Source organism: Lycorma delicatula, chromosome 3, assembly GCF_047948215.1.
Source record: "Lycorma delicatula isolate Av1 chromosome 3, ASM4794821v1, whole genome shotgun sequence".
Taxonomy (NCBI): Eukaryota; Metazoa; Arthropoda; class Insecta; order Hemiptera; family Fulgoridae; genus Lycorma; species Lycorma delicatula.
The window spans coordinates 129,630,344-129,657,955 of NC_134457.1; the positions used below are offsets into that span (position 1 = coordinate 129,630,344).

At 30.1% G+C, this 27,612-nt stretch overlaps 1 protein-coding gene and 2 long non-coding RNA genes across 8 annotated transcripts in view; 2 read left to right on the forward strand and 1 right to left on the reverse strand.

Moving 5' to 3' along the window:
• On the forward strand, positions 1–27,041 carry LOC142321999 (uncharacterized). Its single transcript, XR_012755755.1, has 2 exons — positions 1–158; positions 26,137–27,041. It is a non-coding gene; the product is annotated as an uncharacterized LOC142321999 (long non-coding RNA).
• Trpm (transient receptor potential cation channel, subfamily M) overlaps positions 1–27,612 on the reverse strand; it is a 747,840-nt gene that overhangs the window by 16,156 nt on the left and 704,072 nt on the right. For all 6 annotated transcript variants that reach the window (XM_075360566.1, XM_075360569.1, XM_075360568.1 and 3 more), the window contains 6 exons: positions 21,694–21,884; positions 18,967–19,148; positions 13,633–13,818; positions 9,878–10,234; positions 7,485–7,850; positions 4,199–4,524 (listed from right to left, as the gene is read on the reverse strand). In XM_075360566.1, the coding sequence (XP_075216681.1) occupies positions 4,199–4,524; positions 7,485–7,850; positions 9,878–10,234; positions 13,633–13,818; positions 18,967–19,148; positions 21,694–21,884 (1,608 nt within the window). The remainder of the gene's footprint in view (positions 1–4,198; positions 4,525–7,484; positions 7,851–9,877; positions 10,235–13,632; positions 13,819–18,966; positions 19,149–21,693; positions 21,885–27,612) is intronic.
• On the forward strand, positions 705–11,844 carry LOC142321998 (uncharacterized). The gene is made up of 3 exons (XR_012755754.1): positions 705–1,271; positions 5,431–5,522; positions 10,744–11,844. It is a non-coding gene; the product is annotated as an uncharacterized LOC142321998 (long non-coding RNA).

The window sequence follows — 27,612 nt, forward strand, 5'->3', positions numbered from 1 at the left end:
AGCCTGACTAATTCTCAGAAATGGTGGTGGGGGTTATACTGGGAGACTATCGAAAAGACGCAGTTTGTGCTAAAATTCATTGATGTTAGTTTTAACTGTAGTGACTGTTCAAAAAACTATTCAGGAGGTTTACAATTTATGTTTTATTCTGTATACAGGTATGAGAAACTATTATTAAAGGCCTCTCCGTAAAAATACTTCATGAATCCATTACAAAATTAGTAATCCGTCGACTCTTTTATAAAGAACTATTAAAAATGTTACTTGTTATAATGATAAATTAAATTCAAAATTATAACTAAAATTAATTTCAGATTGCCCAATTCCATATTAACAAGATGATTTGTGAAATTGTGATATGTTCAAGTAAATAAATAATAAGGGTTCTACGAATTTCAAGTAAACTAATAATGGGTGTTCTAAGTCAAATGTGTTTATTATTTGTTATTTTTTATTTTTATATATATAAATAGTTAGTTTCATAACGAATAAATAACGTATAATTATTCATTGCTGTTAGTAACATTTTTTGGTATGTTGAGTTACTGTAACTGATTTTTTGTAAAACTGGAGAGAAAAATCTTAGGATGTAAGATTTTACATCCTAAAAAAAAAAAAAAAAAAAAAAAAAACACACACACACATATATATATATATATATATATATAAATAATATTTTGACATTATAAAATATATCACGCAAATATTATGAACAAGCTTTTATTATTAATAAAATTATCCCATTATTAATACATACGTTGTAGATCACAGAATTTCTCATAATTAAAAATTACAAACTAAATCACATGAAGATTAACTTACTTAATTTTATTTTAAAAAAACTGCGAATAATTTTGATGAATTTCAGGGCTAGCTTCTTTTTATTATAACATTATTAAGGTATACGGTAGAAAAATCTACAACTGAAAAGAACTATATTTGAAAAATATTCCAGATACTGCAAACTTGCTCTACCACAATAAAATAATAAGAATTTCAAAATTAACATTATATTTTGAGTTTTTAAATGAGTAAGTTCAAATTTAATGGTAGATACAAAGATGGAAGAAGACATTATCTAATTAGCATCTCATTTCAAAATTAATTATTATTTTTATAACTTTTACGCACAGTTATCTTCTCATAACTTTTATATAGAATAGCACAAAATGTTCACAACTATAGTATACATGTCAAAAACGTGGTTACCAATAAATTATGCAAAAATGGCACAATTACACTTGCTCCCACAATGTTACCTAGAGAGTTAAGTATTAATTTAATTAAATAATACACTAATTTCATAATAACAAACATTAACCTGAACAAATACATCATGTAAAGAAATACATCAAATACATCATACAGATGTAAAGAAATTTAAATAAAAGTAATAATAATAATACTTTTCTACAATAATATGTGACTCTACTAAGCTACAGTAATTTTACTTATAAATATAATTTTAAACTGCTGAATTAACTGTTAAGATTAAATAATTACAATTACTGCTGATATATTTGTTAACTGTACCCTTATATCATTTTTTTCACGGTATAACTGTAAAATATATATTAGATATATGTAAGTAAGACATATAATATGAAATCTTTGTAACAAAAATATGTCACAAAGGCAGATAAATATTGCTCAAATTAACAATTACTACTTATGGCAGCATAATAAAAGCCAAAATAAGATATGCCAATCTAATATTACAAAGAAAAAGCTAGACAATAATAAAGAATTATCAGTAGTTATGTTAAATTAATCAATATAAATAAGTTATGTTTGCTTTGGCAAAAAAAATACCAGACATCACCAAATAATTCTATATAAAATGTAGGCAAAATCTTCTACATAACCAGTGAGTGAAAAAGAGGACGGAAATATTTTATAGTTAATAATTAGCCTGAAAAAATTAATCAAACAAATGTAAAAAAAATAAGCATAATAAATGAATTCTAAGCAGCAAATAAGAAATTAAAATTACAAAGAGAATACTGTGAGCACAACAAATTCCATATACAGAAATGTTTTCGACATGACAAAAAAAAAAAAATAGAAAGCATAAAGTTGATTTTAAGTGGAGAACTGTTACAAATCAATTTTTGAATTGATGACCAAAGAAGAGACAGAAATATATTTTTTTCATTTTAAAATCAATAAACAAACAATTTTCAGAATAAAACGGCCATGTCCACAAAAGTGTTCCTTGAACAAGTAAAATGACATTCACGATTATTTTATATTTTTACAATGTTCTCAGTCCATTCAAACTGATGTTTTTACTTGCCCATGTTTTTTTTATTATCTTTAAGTATAAATGGACAATGATCCTGAGATGGATTACAACTATATTGGAGAAATAATAAATTCATCACTCTCTCAGTAATCAGGCCTCTGTTCTTCTGTTTGTTAATAGTAATAGGTAGCATCTTGATATTAAGATCCATCTCATTAGGAATTTACTTTTAATCTCTCATATATCAATACAATATTTTTACTTCCTTGTATGAAGTAAAGGAAGTATTGTGATCGTGAAAAATCTCGGTTTTCAGATTTCAACGGGAATATCCATTTTGGCCATCCCTGAATCCATTTTGACTAGTTTCAGCATGAAATCTATATGTCTCACATTATTCAAAAACAATTAGCTGTAGGATGTTGAAATTTTGGATTTAGGACTGTAGTAATATGTAGTTGTGCACCTCTCCTTTTGATTGCAGTCGACTGAACCAAAAGTGTCTAAAAAACCCCAAAATCCAAATAAATCTGGATTTTGGACTTTTTCTTAACTGCAGTAATAAGCCCTCATTGAGATATTTTCAATGATATATCATAAGTGGTACTTATTTTCATTGGTTCCAGAGTTATAGCCAAATTATAAATGAAATATTTGGATCTTACATGGGGAAGGCACATTTAAATTTTTTTTTTTAAATTTAAATATATTTATTTATTAATAATTATTAATCTCTGATTGCAGTTTAAGTTTTACGATAAATAATAAATCAATAATAACAATAAAAAGAAAATATGAAAAAATATCAGAAGTTATTAATGAAATAAATTATTACGTACTTTTCATTTAAAAATAAAGTGTACATGTAATTTAATAGGCATAGAAGGGAGTCATGTGGTGTCCACATCAGATCTTTTTAAATTTACTTTTGAGCTCTACTGTGCCACATTTATTGTTAGATAATTCTCCCACTTAAAACTAACTTTCTGACACCACGGTTAAATTTTTCAACCATCCAACCAACCAGATCTAGCCAAAGAACTGTAATTATCAAATTTTGGCTTAATAGCTAAAACCTCTACCTTCTACACAATAGACCCAAATAAAAGAACACCATTTCTTGTTGATAAAGAAAACAGATGTACATTGCTTCATTTACCATTTCAAACTTGTCCTCCAATATTTTTTTCCCTTCATCTAGTCATTAACAGTCAATGATCCCACATTAAAAATCCACTGTGATAGTGCACCACAGCTATTTTTTAGCACATGATCACAACTTTTTTCCTTAATTTTATTACAGCTAATTTAATATATAAAAACAGTATGTTGAAATCAATGAAGGCAGCAATACATAAAAATGAAAAACATTTTACACTAATTACAACACACGTACATTGAATGGATCTTCATTTACCAGATTTTGGGTGTTTTCTCTATAGTCATATTATGGCATAATGCAGCAGAAAACAAACTGGTTAAGTTGATGACTAATTACATGCACTCTGTTAGTTAAACATTTATGTTTATAAAATAAAGTACATTATATCATATACATTATTACGATATTAAATGGGATTTATCTACAAATCACAAAACTATAAACAGTTAAGTTCAGTTAGGCCTGAAATATGAATTTGCTAACAAAAAATAAATAAAATAAAATAAATAAATAAAAAATAAAAAAAATGAATTTGCTAATAAAAAAGAAGTTATGAATGAAATAAATTATTATGTACTTTTCATTTAAAAAAAAAAATGTGTACATGTAATAATGCTTTACGCAAAATAACCTTACTTTTAATATTTATTAACTGTTATTACCCAAAAATATCTTTAAAAATGTATCATTAAACATAAAATAACTGTTCCAGTAAACAGTATAATAGCATTTAAAATGTATTTTAATTTCAGTTATTTCTCTAAACTTAAAGAATAGATTATACTTAATACCTTGTATATTCAGTATGCATTGCCATCAGCATGGATCTAGCTCCAGGAGGAGGAATGACTTTAATTCTTGGTTCAGCCCACGTGACAGAACGCTCAACTAAAGATGGTTTAGTACCAAGCGGATCACAGGTAGAGTTATCTGGTTCAGAATGTGTTTGTGACAACTGACGTGGTATAAGTGTATTCAGGTACTGGTTACCACCTCCTTGTACAGATCCTGATGAACTTTGTCGACGAGTTGATGAGGCACCTGCAGCTGAAGCTGCAGTAGCAATGTCATGCTCAGATACGGCCAAATCTCCACCATCACTACTACAAACTGACACCTGTAAAAAAAACAGAAATGTAAATAAACTTAAAACAGTAAGATTAGATAACTTTGATCTTTACTCACAATTAACTTACGGTTTACAATACTGGTTCCTCAGTTCTGCCTCCAGGTGCCATTTGTGATTGAATTTAAATTAATACTATACCATGGCCTAGTGAAATATAATTACGTGAACACTGTCAGTTTACAAACAAATAAAAAATGCAATTATCTACAAGTCCTGACTAAATATTTTGTAGTCAATTTAAAGACCAGTCAATATAGCAGTAAAGAGTGGATACAAATAGTAATTTGGCTGGATTAGTTATAAAACTTATTAGAATTGTAAAGGTACATGTGAATTAAACAATGTAAAATTAGCTCTTTGTGTAACCAACTTCAACTAACTCTGAAAATAGCACATCTAAAATAGCAAGCACAGATTCACAGATTTCACCAGTTAGAGAAAAATCTTATTATAAAAAAACATACGAACAGTGGTGCTGGTGTGTGTGTGTGTGTGTGTGTGTGTGTGTGTGTGTGTGTATGTGTGTGTGTGTGTGTATGTGTGTGTTTGTATTTTTATATATTATATATGTTCATTTTATATACCCTTTTTCTTGTAATTTCTTAGCAAATATCTTCAGTTTATTATAAATCAGAATATATTTTAAAAATAGTAGATTAATAAACAAAAATAAATATTAAAATTAATAAATTAAAAATAATAATTAAATATTTTAAAAAAGTAACCATAATTAAATATCATTGTACTTTTTAATTTATTATTTTTTAATTACAGGAAGTTAGCATAAGGTATCATTTTACTGATAATCATAAAGAACATAAATTTTAGTTTTTGTTTTGACAGAAGATAGTAGTGTATTTAATTTTGTTTGTTTTTATATTTCATTACAGATAGAATATTATGTACTTGTATAATACATATATCACACAATTCACAATTAATTTACACATTTGTAAAAAAAAGAAAAAACTGTTAAAGGCATTTAGGTAAGTCAATGTAAAGCTTAAAACACAAAAATTTAACTCCATAATCTGTTAAGTCCTTTTTCTTTTCACAAAGTAGTGGAAATCTAATTCTGAAAAGATCAGAAAATGAATGATAACAATCAGTTACAACACTGAAACAAATGAGTAAGGTGTGATGTAATATATCAATGAGCAAGCTGTATATTTTATTAATTAGTCTCAGGTTCTTCTTTGCTTTAAAACTAACTCCAGAGTCAAAGTGGAAATTTGTTGTAATAATCACAACCTACCAATAACCTACATAATTTAAATTATTAACAATTATAACAATCACTAATAATATTTTAATTAATATCATTTACAATAAATAAAACAACATATAAATTTTACTGCTATGTTTACAGTCAAACAAAATTTTAAATATAATGAATGGGAATACACAAATTCAACCTAATACTAAATTTGAGGTTCTGGGCAAAATGATAACCTTGGTAAGAGACATCTCTGTGGGATAATCATCCCCTCTCTCTTCTTTTTGGTTCCTTATCCATTATTTCTCCTCCGCTGTGGAAGGCTGGGTCAGCCATCACTGTGGTTCTGTTTATTGTGTCATGCTGACACCTTTTATTAAGCTGGTACAGCATCCACTTCTAATGGGCATTCAGTAGGATGGCAACCCTTTTTTTTATTTATATGAATCTGTCCAACAACTCTCTTTTCTACCCAAGGGGTGCATAAAAGCCAAACAAGTGACTGAATTGCATTCTGGGGAAACTCAAGCCTATTCTTCATAAATGTAACATACTCTAACGCATTGAATTTGATATTTACAGTGGTTAATGCACTCTTTCTAGAGGTTACACTCAAATAAGAATATTTGAGGAAAACCTCCAAGTGACCAATGAACAAAGGTTGCCAAGAGCAATTAAGATAACTGGAAATGAAAATAGCAAAACAACAACCACAGAGCAAGATGCTTGTCATGTCTGAAGTAGTCGGCTCCATCATATTGAACATTTTTTTAGAAATGATATCAAAATATAACTCCACTATCTACAATATATTACAAGTACATTATGGAATTATGCAGTATGAATGATATATTACAACTTGCTGAAAATAGAAAGGAATGGCAGCCAAAATGATTTTAAGATATATTGATCTTTATGAAAGCTTTAATTACCCATAAATACACAAACATAATACCTATAACAATTTTTACAACAAAAAGTGTTTTTTACAAGTTTTTTTCTTTAAAAAAGCTTAAATAAATTAAGACTCTATAAAAGTAAAGAGTGCCAAAATATTTGCCCCTCAAAAAACCCTCAATTTGGTAAAAAGATGACATTTGGAAGCAGATAGGACTGCAAGGCCTGACTCAAGTTTTTTTCTGTTTGAATAGCTGTAGCATGCTTTACTTGGAAATAATAAACTTCATTTAAGAATGATGGATCAGGTCTTACTTCTGATAATGAAGAAAAGGGTGGCTTGTGTCGAGGTGGAACTGATTCATAAGATACTTCTGATGATGCTCAAAGATTAATCATCAAACATAACTAACACTTGGGATAAGTAATCAATGTGGTAATCTGTAAAAAGTATTCAATGATCTTGAAATATGCTGAGAATCCATGTGAAGACTAGAGAGGAAATAAAGAAAGCAGGCAGTCTTATGACATGCTTGTAAAATGCCCTGTTTAAATAAAATATGTAAACAATTATTACTTAAAAAATAGTTCTAATATATCACAATGGTTAAAGGTGTAAAACAGCTTAGCAAATATCAAAAAGAATTATCTTTGTAATGTTGATTTAATGCTCAATTACATTATTCTTTTGGAAAAAAGAATTATACAACTAGGTTAATACTTCATTAATACTTTCCACCTTGTATTTACTGTAAAATATTTTTAAACCTTAAAAATTCAGAAAAAAGTAGTTGTAAATAATTTACCTGTAATTCAATTTAACTCATCACATTACCTCAGATTTTTTATTTTCATCTTCTTCAGGCAATGGTTGAGCAGTCTCTGCCTCAATAGTTGTAGGACGCTTTACTTGGAAAAAAAGACCTTCATTAAAGAATGGTGGATCAGGTCTTACTTCTGTTAATGAACGAGTAGGTGGCCTGCGTCGAGGATGTGGTGGAGGAGGAGGAACTGATACATCAGATACTTCAGACAATCCAGCTTCTGATCGATCACTACATCTTCTTAGTCTTTCAGGAATTAATTCTGGATCAATCATGCCTCCTCTGTTATAAGTAGCCATAAACCTATGAATAACTCCTAAAGTTGAAAGTGTTTGCTCAGCAAGTTCTTCTAATTTCCTGATTCTAAACTCAACAGCCTGAAAAAATATTAAATCACACTAAAAACCACACTTGACATTTAAACATGTACCAGCTAATAATAGAATAAAGTTATGACAAAATAATATTCAAATAAAACATTTGATTTTTTAAAATAATCATTTTGATAGAAAGTATAGTTTTCACTGAGTACAACATTAATTTGCTAGTAGATTTGGTAAAGGTTTTGTAGTTATTTTATACAAGAATACAATTCTGTGAATGAAAGTGCTTGCACTGGTATTTTAAAGACATTCAAAATCTTTCATGAGGATTCCAAAATGCCTACCGAGACACGATTCAGAATTTTATTAAAAAAACACAAATTAGTTTTATTTCTGATTTCTATTATCTGAATTCTATTTAGATTCTGGAAGCAATAAAAAATGTTTTGCAGTAAATTAGAGAAACCTCAAAAATCAATTAGATTGTTTAAAAATAGTTGCAATCTACAACTTCAAATTTTTATAAACTTTTATTCCTGACTGAAAATAAACAATAATAATGATTTTCCAGTAAAATAGTGTTACATATCACTTTTCACCGCTCGCTGTGCTGTAATTAGAGGGTAATATAAAGGACATATTTATTTATAAATTTATTTACATGTATTTTTTATTAAGTATGTTTACTTATTATTTCTTTGATTATTGGATTCAATTTTTTAAGTGAGAAGTCATTCAACAGCTGGCCAAGGTCAACTATCAGAAAACAATTGGATTTAAATTCTTTTGATCTGTAAATCAGTATTATCTTTAATAGATGTAGTCTGATGTAGCTAAACATTATAAGGTAGTCTATGTGGCCAAAGTAATAAATTTAAATCCATACTCAAACTACTTGTAACCTTACACTGATTTGAACGTAGGTTTTACAGTAATCACAGACAACTATTATACTACTATATGATGAGATAATAATTTACAATCCAACCAACAAGATTAGTTTTACTTAAATCTTCACATAAATAAAATATGATATATTTTGACATTATATAAATTCTTAATTTTGACTTTTGCAAGTAAAAAGTAAATTTCTTTGAAAGTAATGATTTCTTATTGTATTAGTTTAATGTATATGTATATATATATATATATATATATATATATATATATATATATATATATATTTATATATATATATATATATATATATATAAGCAGTATAGTTTAGTATATGTAAAGTACACAAATATCCAAACCATAACTCCTAAAACCAAAATGTTATTGTTTTATTCAAATTTAATTAATTATTTTATTTATTATTTGGGCATGTAAACCTACTTTATGACATATTATACAAGAAAATTTGAGGTCTTGAAAACTGAAAAAAAAGTTTCACTAAACAAAAACTGTAAATGAACAACAAATATTATTACTATACTACATTACTACTACTAGACATTGCTTTCACCATAACACAATATACTCTAATGTAATAATGGAATTAAGCATGAATAAATTATTATTATAATAAATAGAAACAGTCAATGACAATCAATCATTGTCATTAATAAATATTATTTGCAACAGAAAAATTAGGTCATAACAAAATCAAACAAAGAGATTAAACAAGGACATGAAGCCTTTTAGGAGAATCAAAACTTATAAACTATTTTTATCCAGTATCACAGTGAAAAAAAGTAAATTCAATAATAAGATAATCCAGAATTCTTTAGGTATCTTACAAGTTTTATTAAATAAGAAGCTGTGAAAAATATGCTCCTTATTTGTGTGGCAAGTAGTTCTTATACAACTTGGATCAAGTTATACAAGCTGGGATGTTTGTTAATTACATTCCAAATGAATAGTTCGCTAACGATAACATCAGGAGCCAGTAAAATGTTATTGGTCAGGTCTGGCCTCAACTATTAACTGCCCTTATGGAAAGTTAAATGCTAAGCCTTTACACCACCCTGAAAAGATTATATATAGAGAAAATATAGGAAGAAAACAAAGAACAACTATCTTTGATAAGAGGAAAGTAGTTTTAAAGAACTGTTAATATTTTATAAGACCTATTTTACCTGCAGTGATGAATTTTGATTGTTTTCTTTTTGGTTAATATCTTCAACTTTCTGATACATATTTTCAACTCTTTCAGTGGTTTGTTTAATTCGATCCTCTGTTGACATGTGCCTTAAACTTTCTTTTTCTCTAAAATACCCTTCAACGCATTCCTCTTCAAAGTCATACAACCTTTCAAGGTCTTCACTATCAAGAAACAGTTTAAGTCCATTATCATAAGTTTCCTGAATACCTTGTACTTTTCTTTTAAGGAACTTTAATATCAAATAAATATGACAAAATACAATTAAAGGTGGTGGTAAAACTGGTTTCTGTTCATATTCCATAACAACAGTAAACCTTTGAAACATCCACACCTAAAACAAAATAACAAATTAAAATCAGATGCAATATCTAAATATGACATAAAAAAATGACAAATTCTAAACAACTTATCTTAAAATAGTTTAATGAATTTGGAGCAGCAGAAATCAACCGAATTTATAATAATGAAAAAACTATATTTAAATTTTTATACAAAGGTATGTACCATTAAAAAAACTAAATATTCATCACATTTCAATGCAACTACACACAAAATTATTTTTTAATTAACAGTCATTTAAAAATCTCTAACCATCAAGATGGAGAAACAGATTTGTTCTCTAAATTTTTTAATCATCATTTATGAACATTATCCCTATTTTTCTTTTTTTGGAAAAATTTTTACTTTTACTACTAGATGGCTTTGCTACTGTCAAAATACTGAAGGCCAATAACATATATAGTAAATAGTCATTACTCATTAACTTAATGTATCTGTTGCTGATTGATTTAAAAAATAACAGAAACTGATTTGTAAACACAACTCTCTTTTTCTGTTTAGCCTCTGGAACAACCGTAAGGTATTACTTCAGAGGATGATATGTACGAGTGTAAGTGAAGTGTAGTCTTGTACAGTCTCAGGTCGACCATTCCTGAAATGTGTGGTTTATTGAAACCAACCACCAAAGAACAACAGTATCCACAATCTAGTATTCAAATTCATACAAAAGTAACTGCCTTTACTAGGATTAGAACCTTACAACTCTCGACTTCAAAATCAGTAGATGTGAAATGATGAGTTCACCACTAGACCAACCAGGTGGGTTCGTAAGTACACCTAAGCTAACTAGTCCATTCCTGCCAACGAGTTGACTGCGGAACCCTTAGTCAGGCTAAGGTCTTTTTTTACATTGGACCTTGCATCTGTAGCCCATTGGAAAAATGTTAAGTGTTTTAGAGGAGCAATGTATTCATGTGAAATTTCTTGGAACTTGTAAAATCTGCCACAGAAACTCATTCTTTGTTAAAAGAAGTATTCAGTGATGAATGTTTACAATGCACTCAGGTTTTTGAGTGGTTTAAATGGTTCCAAGAGGGACGAGAAGAGATTGAAGTGATCATGTCCAGAACGACTATGTTTTTCATCATCCATGGGGTTGTGAATGTAAACTGGGTACCTGAAGGTCAAACTGTGAATCAACAATACTACCTTGAGGTCCTAACTACTCTCCATTAAAAAGTAAGAAGAAAACGACCTGAATTATAGTAAAACTTCATCCGGACAACGCCCCGGCCCATACTGTATTGTTGGTCAAGATATATTTGGCTAGTATGGGATCCCTGTGTTGGAACATCCACTCTATTCACCAGATCTTGCCTTGTGTGATGTGTGACTTTTTCTGTTCCCCAAGATGAAATCTGTACTGAAAGGAAAGGTTTGAGATAGTTGAAGCTGTGAAAGACAAAGTGATGGAGACCATGAATATGCTTTCTGAAAATGACTTCCAACATTGCTTTGACCAATGAAAAATTTGCATAGAGTGATGTAGAGATCATGGAGGGTAGTATATTGATGGAATAATATTAAAATTGTGAAGAATAAAAAAAAGGTTTTTATAGCATTAACCCAGTTTCTTTTTTTTTTAGCCGGACCTTGTATAAAACAGACTTTCTTCCATTTTCATTTATTAGTAATAGTAATAAAAATTCTTCTTTTCATTTTATTAATAATAGAATTAAGTTTAAATGAACTAAAGTGAGTTCACATTCGCTAGTATAGAAATTAAATATTCCACTTTCTTTGAATAAATGTCAGTTTAAATAAAAATTATTTTATAAAAAAAGACTAATTAATTTTTATTTATATATGTGAGTTGAAGTTGTAAATAAATATGTTGAAGTCATAGATAACAGAAAACTGATTATAATTATTTACTTTAAATAGCATTTACAAGTGGCTGGCTAACATGTTACAATTTCAGAGGTGTGTGTGTGTGTGTGTGTGTGTGTGTGTGTGTGTGTGTGTGTGTGTGTGTGTGTGTGTGTGTGTGTGTGTGTGTGTGTGTGTGTGTGTGTGTGTGTGTGTGTGTGTGTGTGTGTGTGTGTGTGTGTGTGTGTGTGTGTGTGTGTGTGTGTGTGAGAAAGATATTTTTTAAAAACAGAACAATAATATAGTTTGATGAATAATATTTTACATACTGTTATATAAATTTGCATCTATATACACAGTAAAATTTAAAAAAATAAAATATATCTGCATAAAGTTGAGCAATAATGTTGATCTCCAAGACAGAATGGTAGTATCTCGGCCTTTCATCTGGAGGTCCCGGGTTCAAATCTTGGTCAGGCATCATTTTTCATATACTAAAAAATTCCATTCCATATTCCACGTACAAACTTCAAAGTTTCTGTGTAATTTCATCAACCAAAAAATAAATAAGTAAATAAAACAATACTATACTTGTCCAACAAACCAGTGTTGACTAAATATAATTAAAACAGGACTCAAATAAACTGAAATTCATGGTTTTGATTATGTTTTATGTTTTTATTTATCAACAAATGGCTTACCATTTATTAATAAAACTTACATAAGTGACAAATGAGCTAAGTGAATCAGTTTTATATGACATGTAATAAAAGACTTGAATGTTTAATCACTATCAGTTACAATTTTTGTTTAATTTCTAGCTAAACTACCTATTTATTTTTATTTTATAAGACATTTAAATTATTAAAAAAATGAAAGGAAATGCATCTCAGCGAATTAGGTTAAGTTACAGAAACCATTGGCAAAGCCAAATTTTCCATGGCTTGTGAGCTTAGATTAATCAAGTAATCGGTAGGGTTTTGCATGATATTGTCTTGAACATAACTACAGGCCCCATCACAGACACCATCAGACCAGGGTGGCATAATAAGGGTTGACCAATAAAGTCAGCCAACTGGCTTAGGGTATAACACAAAGAGTAGGATCTCAGTTAACACAGTAAAGACTGCGAAATATTAAAACAATAACTAACTAAAATTGTGTACTATCTATTGCCATACTAATTCCACATGTCAAAAAAGCATTAGTTATACTTTCTCATATAACTATCGATTCAAAAATTATTTTAACATATTCACTTGACTACAATCACTAAAGTTACTTGAATTATCAGTAGTAATGCTTTTATAATAATACTGTAGTAACACATTAATATTTTAAAAACAAAAAAATTTAAAATGAATCAAAATAATTTTCTTATAACCATTATAAAAAAACATATTCTTAGCCAAATAAATCAGCTAAGCTACGTAAATGGCAAGTACATTTATCAGTCTCCTTCAACAAAATATTAGACAAAAGAGTACCAATGGTAAATCAAACTCCCAACAAGCCAAATTTAACAAAAAAAGGCGTTAATAAATAAATTTCTATTACAATATTACGGTAAATGTTTCTTACCTGATGTGAAATAGCATTAACCTCAATGAATATGTTATTAAATACAGCTATTAGTAAATTAATAAGAAGAATATTAGCAATCAATAAGTACATAGACATAACAAATGGTGTTATCCATCGACCAGTCTGACATTTTTCCATCCCTGGTTCATCCCCACAAGGTGGATCTATGGTGTCAGCAAAGACCTAGAAATGGTGAAATCATTTAAATAATTTTATAATTAAGAACACAACCACATTTAACTCATAAAAACAAAACTAATGAAACATATTATATAACCTAACTTATTTATTTAGCTGCTATAGACAGATGTCCAGTATGGAATTTTCTGAGATGATGAAAATTATGAAAAAATTACTAGCTTCCTGTCATGAATCAAACTTACAATCAAGAAGGATAGGCTAGCATGAAAGCCAAATTTTTATTTAACATATAATAAAGAAAGTACATACAATGTAAATAAGCATATTTATTTATTTTCTTCTATAGTGATAATCTCATTACGTAAGCTCAAAGCTTGTAGATAATATATGATATGAAATATTTGTAGCATATGAAACATATCAGACAACTGGGATTCAAACCCAGAACCTCCAGATGAAAGAGAAATAAACTACCATTCAGACACAGATATTGATGGAGTGTTAATATTGGTATTGATGTGATATTAAAATATGGAGTGATAATTAACAAGTATGTATAGCTTGTCCAAGCTGAATTGGCACAGATCTGATCTAGGCAATGGTTGGCTAGCTAGCACAGGGCTATAATATGCTACTCATGGAAGACAGTATATATACATATATATATATATATATATATATATATATATATACATATATACTGGTTTAATAGAGTTTATGGTATATATACAGTATAATTTTTGTTTTATTTTATGTTAATTCTTTAACTTAACTAATTTTTTTATACTTATTTATGGTATAAATTTTTTTTAGCATTTTTTATACTAATGTTTATTCCAATCAATAAATAAATTCATAATCAAATATAACAATACACAAATATTTAGCTAACTTATTTTTAAATACTTAAAGTAAAAAAAAATTAAGTACAATTATTACCTTGACAGGTAATAATTGTCAAGGTATAGCGAGATTCGGTTTTAATTGCACTCACTCACCCACTGTAAAATGTACCTATTCAATCTTTTGCTAAATACACTCAAACCTGTGTGCTAGCGCAGCTGTAAAGTTTACACTTATGAAGGCTAAAAAGTAGAAAATAAAAAATATATAAAAAAATTTTAAACACCACTCAAATACACTAAAAAGGTAAAAAATAATTTTGGGATGGAATCTCAGAATGGATTTGCAACAAGTTTTGATGGTGATATGTAAGATTATGTGAAAGTCATAACTTCAAATTAAAAATTTTATGTGTTTGCCAGTTTTTTCTTACGCATGTTGAATAACATAAAGAGTGGGATCAAGCACTCTGATACACTTGAAAAACATGTTGCAGTTCATCTGAGAATGATAATCACCTGAGGAAGACTTGACTTTCCATACTGTCAAGCAGTTGAGAATGAATTCCATTTCAATACCGGTGTGGATAACTGTTATCCTTTCTTCTTTTGAAATTGGGAAATTGGGGCGCATTTGAAGGTTGCCAACATTACTGTTTGCATTGAGAACTTAAAATATAAGTCTCATAGACGTAAACGATTGGTCTTCCTTCAATTCTATCTACGTCTTCTTGGTCTTCTTCAGTTTTATTCAAATACACAAATCGCTTATACTGAATATCACAATTTCAATAAGAACTGCGCTGTTATTTCTGATTCTTTGCCATTTGAAGTCCATGCTTAATAAAAATGTTCGTAAGCTACTCTTTTGCCCAATAAATACTCCACTTTTTAGTTTTATAAAAACTAAGGCAAGTTTCCTCAAAGAAGGCAAGCAGTCCTCCTTTAAGTAAAATTTTAACTTCACATCATATGGCATTTTGATCAAAACTGTTTGGGTTTGTCATTTCCTTTTTGTATTTTATTCCTTTGCGAGGAGAACTGAATTTTTTTCTGAAACTATTTTACCAGTAATTTGTTAAACTGTTCTTTTTGAGACTCTTGTGGCACACGCAAAATGTTTTACAACTTTTTTGGTGTCGCTAACAAACATTCCAGCTGCAGCTTCTCCTGCTATGTGATTAAAAATGCTGTGTATAATCTCTTTCCCTTGGTAGTGAATGTCTTTACCACGTAAATTAGACCTAATAAGCAAAATAATAAAATCAATTCATTACCATAAGAATACAGCCGACAAAAATTTAGTAATTTAACACAAATAGATACTTTTTAAATTTCACTTAAGACTAACTACTTTCAAGAATTGAAACTCAAAGAACACTATAACTCAACAATAACCGTACTCTTCGGATACACACAATTAACTGGACAAGTTTTAACTGAAAATACAGTATAAATTAGAACTGAATCATTTACAAAAACAAGTTAATCTCTGAATGAATCAGAATGGTTTGTATAAATAGAGATTTAATGTTTCATTTGAATGTTTAGAATGATATATCGTTCAGTTATTATTTACACAAACCTGAATAAAGAAATTTTTCTTATGAATGACTCATAGCCTAGGCTAGCGTACAGTTGTTTGCCACTCCCAGAACAAAGGGCGAAGAGCGTAGAATAAATAATAGACATCTATCTCGTGCATGTTAGACTTTGATATTTTATAGTTATAAATTTATAGTTATTTATAGCTTATAGTTAAGCTATAAATAAATATATTTAGGACTAAACACTAATCAGTAACAGCCGATTAGTCTGCATAGTATTACATAACATATCTATTTCAGTATCTAATAAAAAATAAATTATTAATTTATTAATATATATACTCAGGATTAAATAAGTAACTAATATATACAAGACGTGAATTTGTTCATTGATTGGAATAAACAATAGTCATACTATATACATACTGTCTTTACTCTAGTAGTATTGTAAACCTGTGCTCATTAGGCAGCAAGATATACAGATATGCTGTTCATCAGATCTGGGCCAATTTGGCTTGGACAAACTGCAACATCTTTCTAGCTCCGAATAAAACATCCTGACTTATTGATATTTTCTATGATTGTATCTGCATTCCAATATAGTCTTTGAAATCAATCTTACAATTCATTCCAGTAGGGACCCTCTTTATCTAATATGGTAATAGTTGATAAAGATGAAACAAGAAGAAAATTACAAACATCTGAATGCATTTATACTACAGCAGTCTTAATTAATTCTCAGCCAAACCAAGCTGAAAATGAAAATGATACCTAATTCAGAGAATTATCTATTCCTTCCTTTCTGTTATTTATGCTAACTCAACTATGAAATTAAACTAGAATGACAGATGATATGTTAGTGCTTCTGGATTTTTTAAAATAAACACCTGAATACAACTTTTATAAAAAAAAAAAATGTTTTTTTATCAAAACTTAAATTTAGTAAACAAATGAATAATAAAAATAATGATTCTCTACAGATCTAATATAAGAAAATTCAAAAGAGGATGAGCAATGCTTTTAAAAAACTAACTACAAGGGTTCCAAAAATAATGCAGTGTGCATGCATGCAAAAATGAAGACAGAATAACTTGCGACAAATGGTAGAGTGTATCCTGAATTGTCATGAAGCAGTACATATAAGTTGTTCAGGGTTTATTAACTGTGTATCAATGTCAGTGCAGTTCAAAGACAATGCAGAAATGAACTCTGATTTCATAACAAAATTCAAGCAATGTGCATACATCAAAATAAAAACTTTGAAAGTTTAAAAACTGTATACAGAAAACATCAACAGTGGTGCATCAATTTTGCATAACAATACAGCCCTCTATATTGCAAATTTTGTCAATATTTTCATCAATTATGCTTGGGAACTGCTTCCCCATCCATCATACAGCCCAGGTTTGAGTCTGCTGGACTTTGGTCTCATCTAAAGCTGAAAGAACCTCTGCAAGGAATACGTTTCAGCAGTATGAAAGTATTACTGACTCGTAGAAGTCCTTAAACCTGCAGTGACCCAGGAAATCTGATACACAATAAAGACTGTCTACTGACAGGAATCCAAAAGCTGCAAGATCACTGGTGAGCACGCAGTACACATGGGCATTTCACGTTTCTAACAAATTCTAAACAGAATTTCTCTCTTTTAAAGATGAATATATTTTATTACAAGTGCATTCTCTTAGCCAATCTTGTGAATTTTTTTCAAAATGTTTATACATTTTGTTTTCCTATTTCATTTTACATTTAGAAATCATCTGTAAAGAAGAATCATTCGTAGAGACATATTTCTTTATTGCTATTCAATGTTCAGTATATTCTTAGTATACAGTGACTGGAAAATCACTGAATCTCTGACAATAGAGCAATAATTTTAATTATTTACTTTTAATTTATGTGATTTTTCATTAAATTAAGTTGGTAATAACTTATAGAGCATCATTCAGCAGAAGTAAAGAAAATAGTTGCATCAAATTGGCTGAAGTAAGCAGTTATAGTATATTGAGGAGTAGTCAATGATAGGTGTGGGTTAAGGAATAACTTAATATGGGCCAAACAATGAAACAACAACAACGCTTTCTAACAATGCTTTAATAAGTCTCCTTCTCAAAAAGTTGATTTGAAATATGTACTGCTGTTGTCAATTCTATTGAACAATCCCCAATGAGATCAGTTCATAAATAACAAGCTTAATCTCACATCCACATCATGAATGACAATGCAAGAGCACATAAAAAACTTAAAATTTAAAATCATGTTGATGTCAGCTAATAAAACAATATTCCACTACTTCAACATGAATAGGACATAAATGTAACATATACCTCTACTCACTAATTTATTTATTTCTTAATATGAAAATTCTGAAATTAGATGGTGCATTAAAAATGTAAATATGACGTGAACATACATATTTAAGAAATAATTAACATGACGTTCTGCATTATTAATTAATTGATGATGATTTAATTTAGTTTTAGTCACCGTAACACCTGTTCTCCAGTTTTATCCAAACATATTGAAAACATTATAATACAACAATCAGGATTAGATGATAAAAAATAATACTAAAAAAGTACAATTACAATCAAAAAACTTAAAAAAAAAAAAACTAATTTTGTTCAGTAGTGCTCCTTCTGAACAAAACATTTATTCAGTAGCAATATTTAATAAAAAACTTTTTTATTAATATATTTTGTAAATAAGAAGGCAAGGTGGATAATTATTTTTAATTCATTTGTTTATTATTATAAAAAATGAAATCTCTTAATAATTTTATCAAAATAAATTATACTCACCTCACCATACAACATGAAATAGGGCTGGTAGAAAACATTTTTAACCAGAGTCCAATTTGGATCAGAATCTGGAAACAATATAGCTTGCCGACAAACACCAAAGCTCATTAATACAACAAGCAACAGCACAACAAAATAAATCATATTCTTTACCATTTTTCCCATCATTGTAACTAACGGACCTGGAAATATAATAGACTTAATTAAAAATATAATTAAAGAATTAAGTATAATGCTAAAAACATAACACCACTTCATAACTAAAAAATTCCTGTTACTTAGTGCTATTTAATTGTTTGGATCAGGAAATAAGATATTAAAAGAATTAAAATTATAATACGTTACAATAATAAATGATACTGATGATAGTTAAAAATTTAAAATTTTTTAAATTATCTTTTTTATCCCCTAATGAAAAATTACTAATTTTTTGTTGCTATACCACTTAGGTTAAAATTAATCAGTTGGAGAACTTCTAAAACATCAAGAAGTAGCTTTTCTTCATAGACATATGTAAAGGCAGGTGCACATTTTATTTTCTGAAATAAATTAGAAGTAAATCTCTGATTGTGCTTGTGTTGGTCATAGTATTTTCTTCAATATTATTGAAGAGTTGTATTCTGAATTTCTCTATTCTGTCTGTTTCCACCTGCCAGTTTTTAGTACTAAGATGAAAATCAGGTTGCAGATGATGGTAATAACAATATGATGTAAACACACATATTTAAAAAAAATATTAACACAGAATTCTACAGCTTATATTAATAGGTGATTCAATTTAGTTTTAGCTGCCATAATGTTTGTTCTCTAGTTTTATCCAAGCATATTGAAAATATTATAGTACAACAATAAGGATTGAATGAAAAAAAAAAGAAGTAAAAGCAGAATCATCAAGTAACTTTTTCAAAAAATAAAACTCCTGAACAAATGTTTTTGTTCAGTAACAATATTTCATAAAAAAAACTTTTTTATGAAATATTGGTATATTTTATAAATAAGAGGGCAAGGTGAATGTTCCAGACCTGGATAAGAAGACAACATTCTTCTTGGTACATTTTGATTTATTTTTCAACATTATCACCATTAAGGCCTACAAACTTAGTCCAGCATTCTGCACGAACGCTTAAGCCAGTTCAGTACATAAATTTATCAAACTTAAAATAACCTTTTACTGCGGCAATAATTTAACTACTGGTCGAAAATCTCTTCCCACCAAACTATTTTTTCAGGTTAGGAAACAAGTGATAGTCACTGGTAGCCAGATCAGGTGAAAATGGAGGGAGTTGAAGCAATTCAAACTGTAATTCGTTGTTTTTTGTCATTGCAATCACTGAACTTAGCTGAAATATTGTCTTGATGGAAAAGCACTTCTTTTTTTTGCCAAATGTGGTCATTTTCCCTTAATTTCATTGCTGAGACGCTATAATAAGGTCATATAATATAGTTGCCATTTATTATTTCATCCGTTTTAAGACATGAAAATATTTCACATGTATCCCAAAAAAAAAACAGTTGCCATAACTTTGTAATACAAAAATTCATTTTTGTTTTTTTTTGGAGCAGATTGATCTTTTTCAACCCGGTGTTTTGTCTCAATAAAGCAGTGATGAACCCAAGCCTTATCAACCATCACAAATTGATGTAAAAATTCTTCTGGATTATGCCAAAAGAGCTCAAGACAATTGTCTGAAATGTTTTTTCAGCACAGTTTTTTTATTGGGCATGACCAAACGAGGCACCCATCTAACACATAACTTGTTCATGCTCAAATACTTGTACAAAATATTACACTCGTGTTCTGTTGTCATGTCTACAGACTCTGCTAACACACTCACTACAACTTGTCAACCTGCCAAAACGATTTTATGCACTTCTTCTATCATTTCTTAAATAGTCACTTCAGAATTGGGGTCCACTGCTTGGTTCATCACTGGTGTGCATTTGACCCATTTTAAATTCTGTGACCCAGTGTTCAACTGTTGTATTTGATAGAGAAGAGTCTCCCAATGTCGTATCAAGCTCCTCTTTAATTTTCTTTGCCTTTCAGAAAAACCTTAAGAAAATGAAAAAAGGCTTTCAGAAAAAAGCATTTAATCACTGCATGAATTTCAATTTTTCTATTCTCCAAAAATGCCCTAATCTCCACTTTGATGGACTGTAAATACTATACCAAGTGATGCAGCGACTTGAAATTCTTACAGAAAATCAATGAAGAATGGAATCATGCAACACTGTCAAGAAATTAAGTGTACTAACACCATCTGTGTGAGAGGTTTGGAACTTTTCTTTTACCCTCATATCTCATATCATTATACAGAAAGCATTTCCATGTAAAATTTCATTTATCTGAAGTTATGAATTTATTATGTATATACCATTGTAACACAGTAATGAAAGCAATTCTTAAAAATGTTGTAAACTAAAGTAACATTCTTTAATGTTCATCTCTGTAATAATAATATTTATCCCATCAGAAATTTTATTCTGTTTAGAAAAGAATGTTTTTCCGAAAGTGACGTTACTAAAAAAAGAAATAAGCTGTATACTTCCAAAAATTTCAAATGTTAGAAACCCAGATATTTGCACACGTTTGACATTAAATAGGATCACACTTCAAAATTTCTACATATTTTATTTGTAAAAATGAACTACCTATCTGCATATATGTAGAAATCATATATACAAGTACATAAAGTTATACAAGGTAAAACTAAAGAAAAGTGTTACCTAAATATTTGTTCACCCCAAGAATATTGAGTATTCTTAGGTACCAATAAATAATGTCAACACAGAACATTACTCTTCCAACTGACATTGATGATGGTTTCATTCGAAGACTTAATCCAATAAGAAAAAATATAACAGCAGCAGCATCACATGGATTCCACATATTCCATGCCCAAACTGCAAACTTATGACTGAAAAATATGAAAAATTCAATTATTAATGTAAGAAATCTTAATTAAATAGATCCACATTATTGAACATTTTAATATTTTCTGTACTAAAAGAAAACAAACAATACAAAGTTTTATTTTTCTAAATGATTTGAATAGTACCAGCACTCAAGAGTACATCTTTATCACCAGTCGATCACCAGATTTAAAAATAATGTTTTAGAGTTAATCTATCAAATGGCATAATCTTAATTATCTTTCACATTTTATTGAAATCAGAGATTCCATGAGATTCTGGATGGTCTCATGATCTTCTGGTTTATGATAAATTAAGACATTTAAGAATATATACATATTTTTTAAAATAGTTCCTTAAAATAAGCAACTTTCTCAAACTTTTTTTTAGCAATAAGTGAAAGATGTTAACAAAATACCAGCAATCAGTAACTTTTACTTCTCAGAAACAATCTAATCTGACTTAATAAATAATCTAGTCAAATTTTCTGTCACAAGTTGAATGTTATTTTTAGGAGTATTTAACATAACTTATTCAACAAAAATATTTTACTTGGCCTCTATCAAATTATATCTTATTAGTGATAAAGAAACTTGCCTTTATCCAATGAGAACCTCAGCCTTGAATTACACTTTTTTCAATAAGCAACAGATAAGAGATAGATTTATAACAAACATAATTTCACTTAACAAAATACCAAAAAACAAAAGGACACAGTAACTCAAACAAGTCCCAAAACCAGAGCTTACAAGTGTCACTAAATGGAGAATGTAATTAATCGTGGGGAAAAATGTACACAGAGGGAAAGTGATTTGGTTTGCTTGGCATTTCTCCACCACCCCATTCAGTCGCCCTAAAGCATAAGATTGAGTGTCTATGCCACAAACGGCTACTAAGCCTTGAAACAGTTTAGCGACCATTGTCCTAAATAGCTCCTAGAGCTTACATAACAGCGTGAGCAGACTAAGCTCGGTGCCATACATCACCAGCTTACGTGTCCCAACCACTCACTTGTCATATATTTACTAAATGGGTAGGCGCACCCCATCAACTACTAAATATATATGACATCCATAAATAAAAATTTACTTCATCTAGACAGCAATTCACTACCACGCCTAGGTCGCTGAATGCCAGGAAGTACCTGTCCACCATATTAAAGCGCTTGGAGCCTTAATTGGCCAGCTATATATATATCTCTAGGTTAGCTTCACATAGCAGCATAATAAGTCTTTTCCCTTAGGTAAACTACTGATGTCAGCTGAACATAACAACTGCATCAAGGAACTCCCACATGGTCTGACAATGCGGCTCTTGCCACATTGACTTGCTATTTGTGAGTGGCCAATTTTCCCCTTGACCTCCAAGTTTCAGGGTGGCATGGTCTCTGATCCCCCCAAGAGCAGGGCAGTCAAACATCAGATGTTCATTTGACTGGACCTCCCCGCAGATGCACAGCTCGTCAGCTGCCAGGTGAAACCAAAACAGGTACTGATTTAAATTAACGTGGTTGGTGAGCACCTGGGCACCCATTGCCCTTAAAAACAAGCTCGAGGCATACCAACCCCCCCAGATCCTGTATAAACTTATACAAGGATCTTCCCTTAGTCGTGGTGTCCCATTCCAGCTGCTATGCTTCCATCGTGAGGCTCTGCAGTCTCTTCCACAGGTGGGAGATGCGCAACTGAATGAAATTTAGATATGGTGCATTAAGATCACCGTTCCACTCCGGTACTAGCCCAACTTGAAACCGCATCACAAATAACTCGGCCTCCCAGCCTCTTCGCAATCTCCACATGGCTGTCCAAACTTTCACCACTAAATCAATTGGGAGAGCCTTTCTCAATATGGTGGTAACATCGTAGGAGGTTGTTTTTAAAACACCACTGCATACAATTAAGGCTCTGCACTGGGCACTCCTTAAATTCTGAACAAGTGCTCTATTCATATCCTATACCCAAACGGGCAATAATATTCAAACCTATATACCCAAACGGGCAACACATGTAAGGTCATGCTTTTGAAGACACCTTGGTACACCATGTACAAATGATGGCCCGACAGCCCGTAGTCCTTCCGAGCAACCCTCCTAAGCTTGTGCATCACAGAGATGGCATCTGCCATTACTTGCCTAATATGGTTGCTAAACAGCAACTTCTCTTCAAACAAAACAACTAGGTACTATGAACTCTAACTCGGCTGATTACACAGCCTTTATATTTAATATGGGGGTTACGACTGTATGATAATTTGTCTACACCCTTGAGAAGCATAAACATCATCTTGAGCACAGAAAGTTTTAGATTTTGTATGTCTATCCAGCCCTCTGCGGTTGAAAAGGCTGCTTGCATCCAGTCTTCTAGCTGTGGTCATGAATTACCACGAACTAAAAAAGAGACAGTCATCAGCGAAAGCCTGGATCGTGACCCCTTCTGGAAATGTCAATCCCAGTAATCCGTCAAATACCAGGTTCCACAGCAGGAGACCAAGAACGGAACCCTGCAGGCTTCCTGTGGTAACGGATTTTTCCACAACTAGGTGTGCATTCTTAAACAGAGCAGTACAGTTAAGCAAATAGTCACGTACCATGGCCTGCAGGGATATGGGAACATTGCAGTGTTTCAACTCATAGAAGAATGCCGCAATTTTCCCGTAGCCTAGCAAAGGGAATGTGATAATAAAATCCCCATTAAGGGACAATGAAATGGAGAAAATAACCTCAAACAAAAAGTACTTACTAAAAGGATTCCTCAAGTGGAAGGCAATTGCCCTGCCCATAATTTCTCATGAAATAGAGAAAAGAAATGTTTACTCTACCATGCTTCTATCATCATTGTTGATCAGTTAATATTTATCAACAGATTTGAATGCACATAGAACAAATTGATATTCTTCTAGATACCAAACAGCTACTAGAAAGTAAGCACAAGGTCTCTTAAGGATAGTCCTTGCCCATCTGCAAATTGTATGGCAAGTGGAAATTTCCAGCTGAACTGTTAAAACAAACTTCTACTACAGAGTAATTTGTTATTTGCAGCAACCAAATTTCTTCTACTATTATACCACTTTACTGATTTCTCAGTTACTATTTTATTATTCCTAATTTGTTATAATAAAATAAGAAGAAAATGCTAAGGAATAATTTGAAACAAATAAACATCTGTAACTAGATTTACATTTTTAATATCAAATAAATTTTTTATTAAATGAACTGGTAAACATAAACAAAAAATAGATATACAATATAGAAAAAAATTCAAAAGATAAGTATTGTATAAACTTTGTTTTTTTTTTAAATTTTATTGCTAATACAATTAATGTGCACGCGTGCACATGTGTGTATGTTTCTGTTCTGTTATTTATTCATTATGTTTCGCTCTTCTATTTATACTTATTTTAAAATTCCTCTATGATCACTGTTAAAAAAATTTTAAAGAATATTAACAGGTTGACTGCTGATCACTCCAATCGGAGTGCATTAGCGCTGCCCACTCTGATCAGAGTGGCCATCCCACATTCCCACCTTATTCTGTCATCAGCATTGTGTGTGGAGTTATTGTGAACATCTGGCATCCTAATTGAATAACTGCTTTTAATAGTGTTTAAGGTGATTTCCCGGTTTTCTTTCTGAATTCGTAACATTGTGTTGGTGAAGATGAGTAACAATCTGGGACCTTCATCGAATACATGTAATCTTTCTTTTTCAAATAATTGGTTAAATGATACTAAGTTATTGCATTATTTACAAGTCAGTGACACTTGGAATCCTGATTCTGATCTTCATGGTTAATGTTCATTTCTAGTTCACCAGCAATTTTTCCAGCAGTTTCTACTGCTGCTGTGGCCCAAACACCAGACAACATAATATGGCAAAACACAGGTATGTTAAGAAAATTTAAATTTATAAAACAAGAGGGAATTCTGGTGCCGATTTCTGGAGAAGGTAAGCCTATAAACTTTTTCCAGTTAATTATAGATGATGATTTTTTACAATCAATTGCTAACTGAAAAAATTAAAATGCTGTTCAGTTATAAATACACCCTGCAATGATAGAACCTTCTCGTATTACTCGTTGGAAAAATGTTACATTAGAGAAATAAAAATTTTTCTAGGTCTGTTACTTCATACTGGTACAATTTCTTTGAATCAACTCAACGACTATTGTAAAACAGACCTATTATTTGATATTCCAGTATTTAGAATATACAAGCCAAAAAATCAATTTCTTCTTATTTTATGATACCTTTATTTTTCAGATGATGTAAACATGTAAAAAGCTCTCAGTGACCATCTGGGTGAAATACGGCTTGACATAGATGAAGCAATGATGCCTTGGCAAGGTCGTCTACAGTTCAAACAATACATAAAAAGTAAATGCCACAAGTATGGGTTAAAATTGTTTATGATGACTGAACCGAGCAGACTGACACAAAAATTTCATGTTTATGAAGGTTTTTCAGATGTATACAGTGGAGCGGGACATATGGAAAAAATTGTACACCACTTACTTGAAGATAAGTTAGGTGAAGGACACACAGCGTACCTAGAAAATTATTACAATGGTGTTCATTTAGCAATGATGGTGTTTAGACAAACATCAATTACCTCACAACAAGTTTTGAAACTACACTAGTTGCATCTCAAAACAAAAGTGGCCAGGAAACAGAAAAGCCTGTTATTATAGGGTACAACAAGTTCAAGTCAGGAGCAGATCGTCAAGATCTGATGATGGCTTTATTACCCTTGCAGTAGGAATCAATTCGCTGATACAAAATATTATTTGTGCATGTACTGCAGATGAGTATAGTCAATTCATATTATTTGTATATAAACAATTACACATGGTGGTTGTTTATGACTTCTGATTAGAATTAATCAGAAATTTATTGTCTTTGCGAGTTTTACCATGTATTCATCCTATCACAAAAAACCTTACTGACAGCATAATCAAAACAGAAAAAAAGCCAAGGAAAAAAGATGTAAAAGAAACCAAAAGAGTAAAAAAAAGAAGAATATAGAGAATGTAGAAAAAATAAAATCAGAACACAAACATTTTATAGATGCAAGGCATGTCCAAGAAACCAAGGTTTTGCTTAAAATATTTTGATATTTTTCATAAAATGTAAATAAATTCTAAAATAAAATTATGTTTAAAATAAAACTATCTTTGAGGTTTATTTGAAATTCCCAAAGTTATTCAAGCACTCCAATCGGAGTTTTCAGCAGCTAGAGAAAAATTCTACAAATAATGCCAACCAGTCTGATCGGAGTTTATTTTTTGGTTTTTTTTAAAAATAAAAAAGACTTTGTAAACATTAATATATCGTCAATTTATAACAATTAAAGGTGTTTTAAAAACAATTAACTAAAGAGAAAATTCAACATTAGGGTGAAAATGTTATTATTTTGTTAACCTGTTAACCTGTGTTAACATTATGCCTTAACAATTTAGTTGACCTGTAGTGAATGTAGTGAAATGCAGAAGAGTTTTGGCTCATGCCTGTTTTGTGCCTAGTTACTGCGAACTCCCCTGCTGTTGAAGATTGTAAAACAATAAAAAGTAGTATTTCCAGATTTTTACTTATTGTAAACAGTTCTTGAGTATTGCAAATACATACTTTGTTTAGATCAATATATAATTATACATTACATAGATTATATCAGAATTGAAAGATATGTATTCCACAATTATGAACTACTCCAGTATTAATACAGAAGTCTCAAGGAAGAGT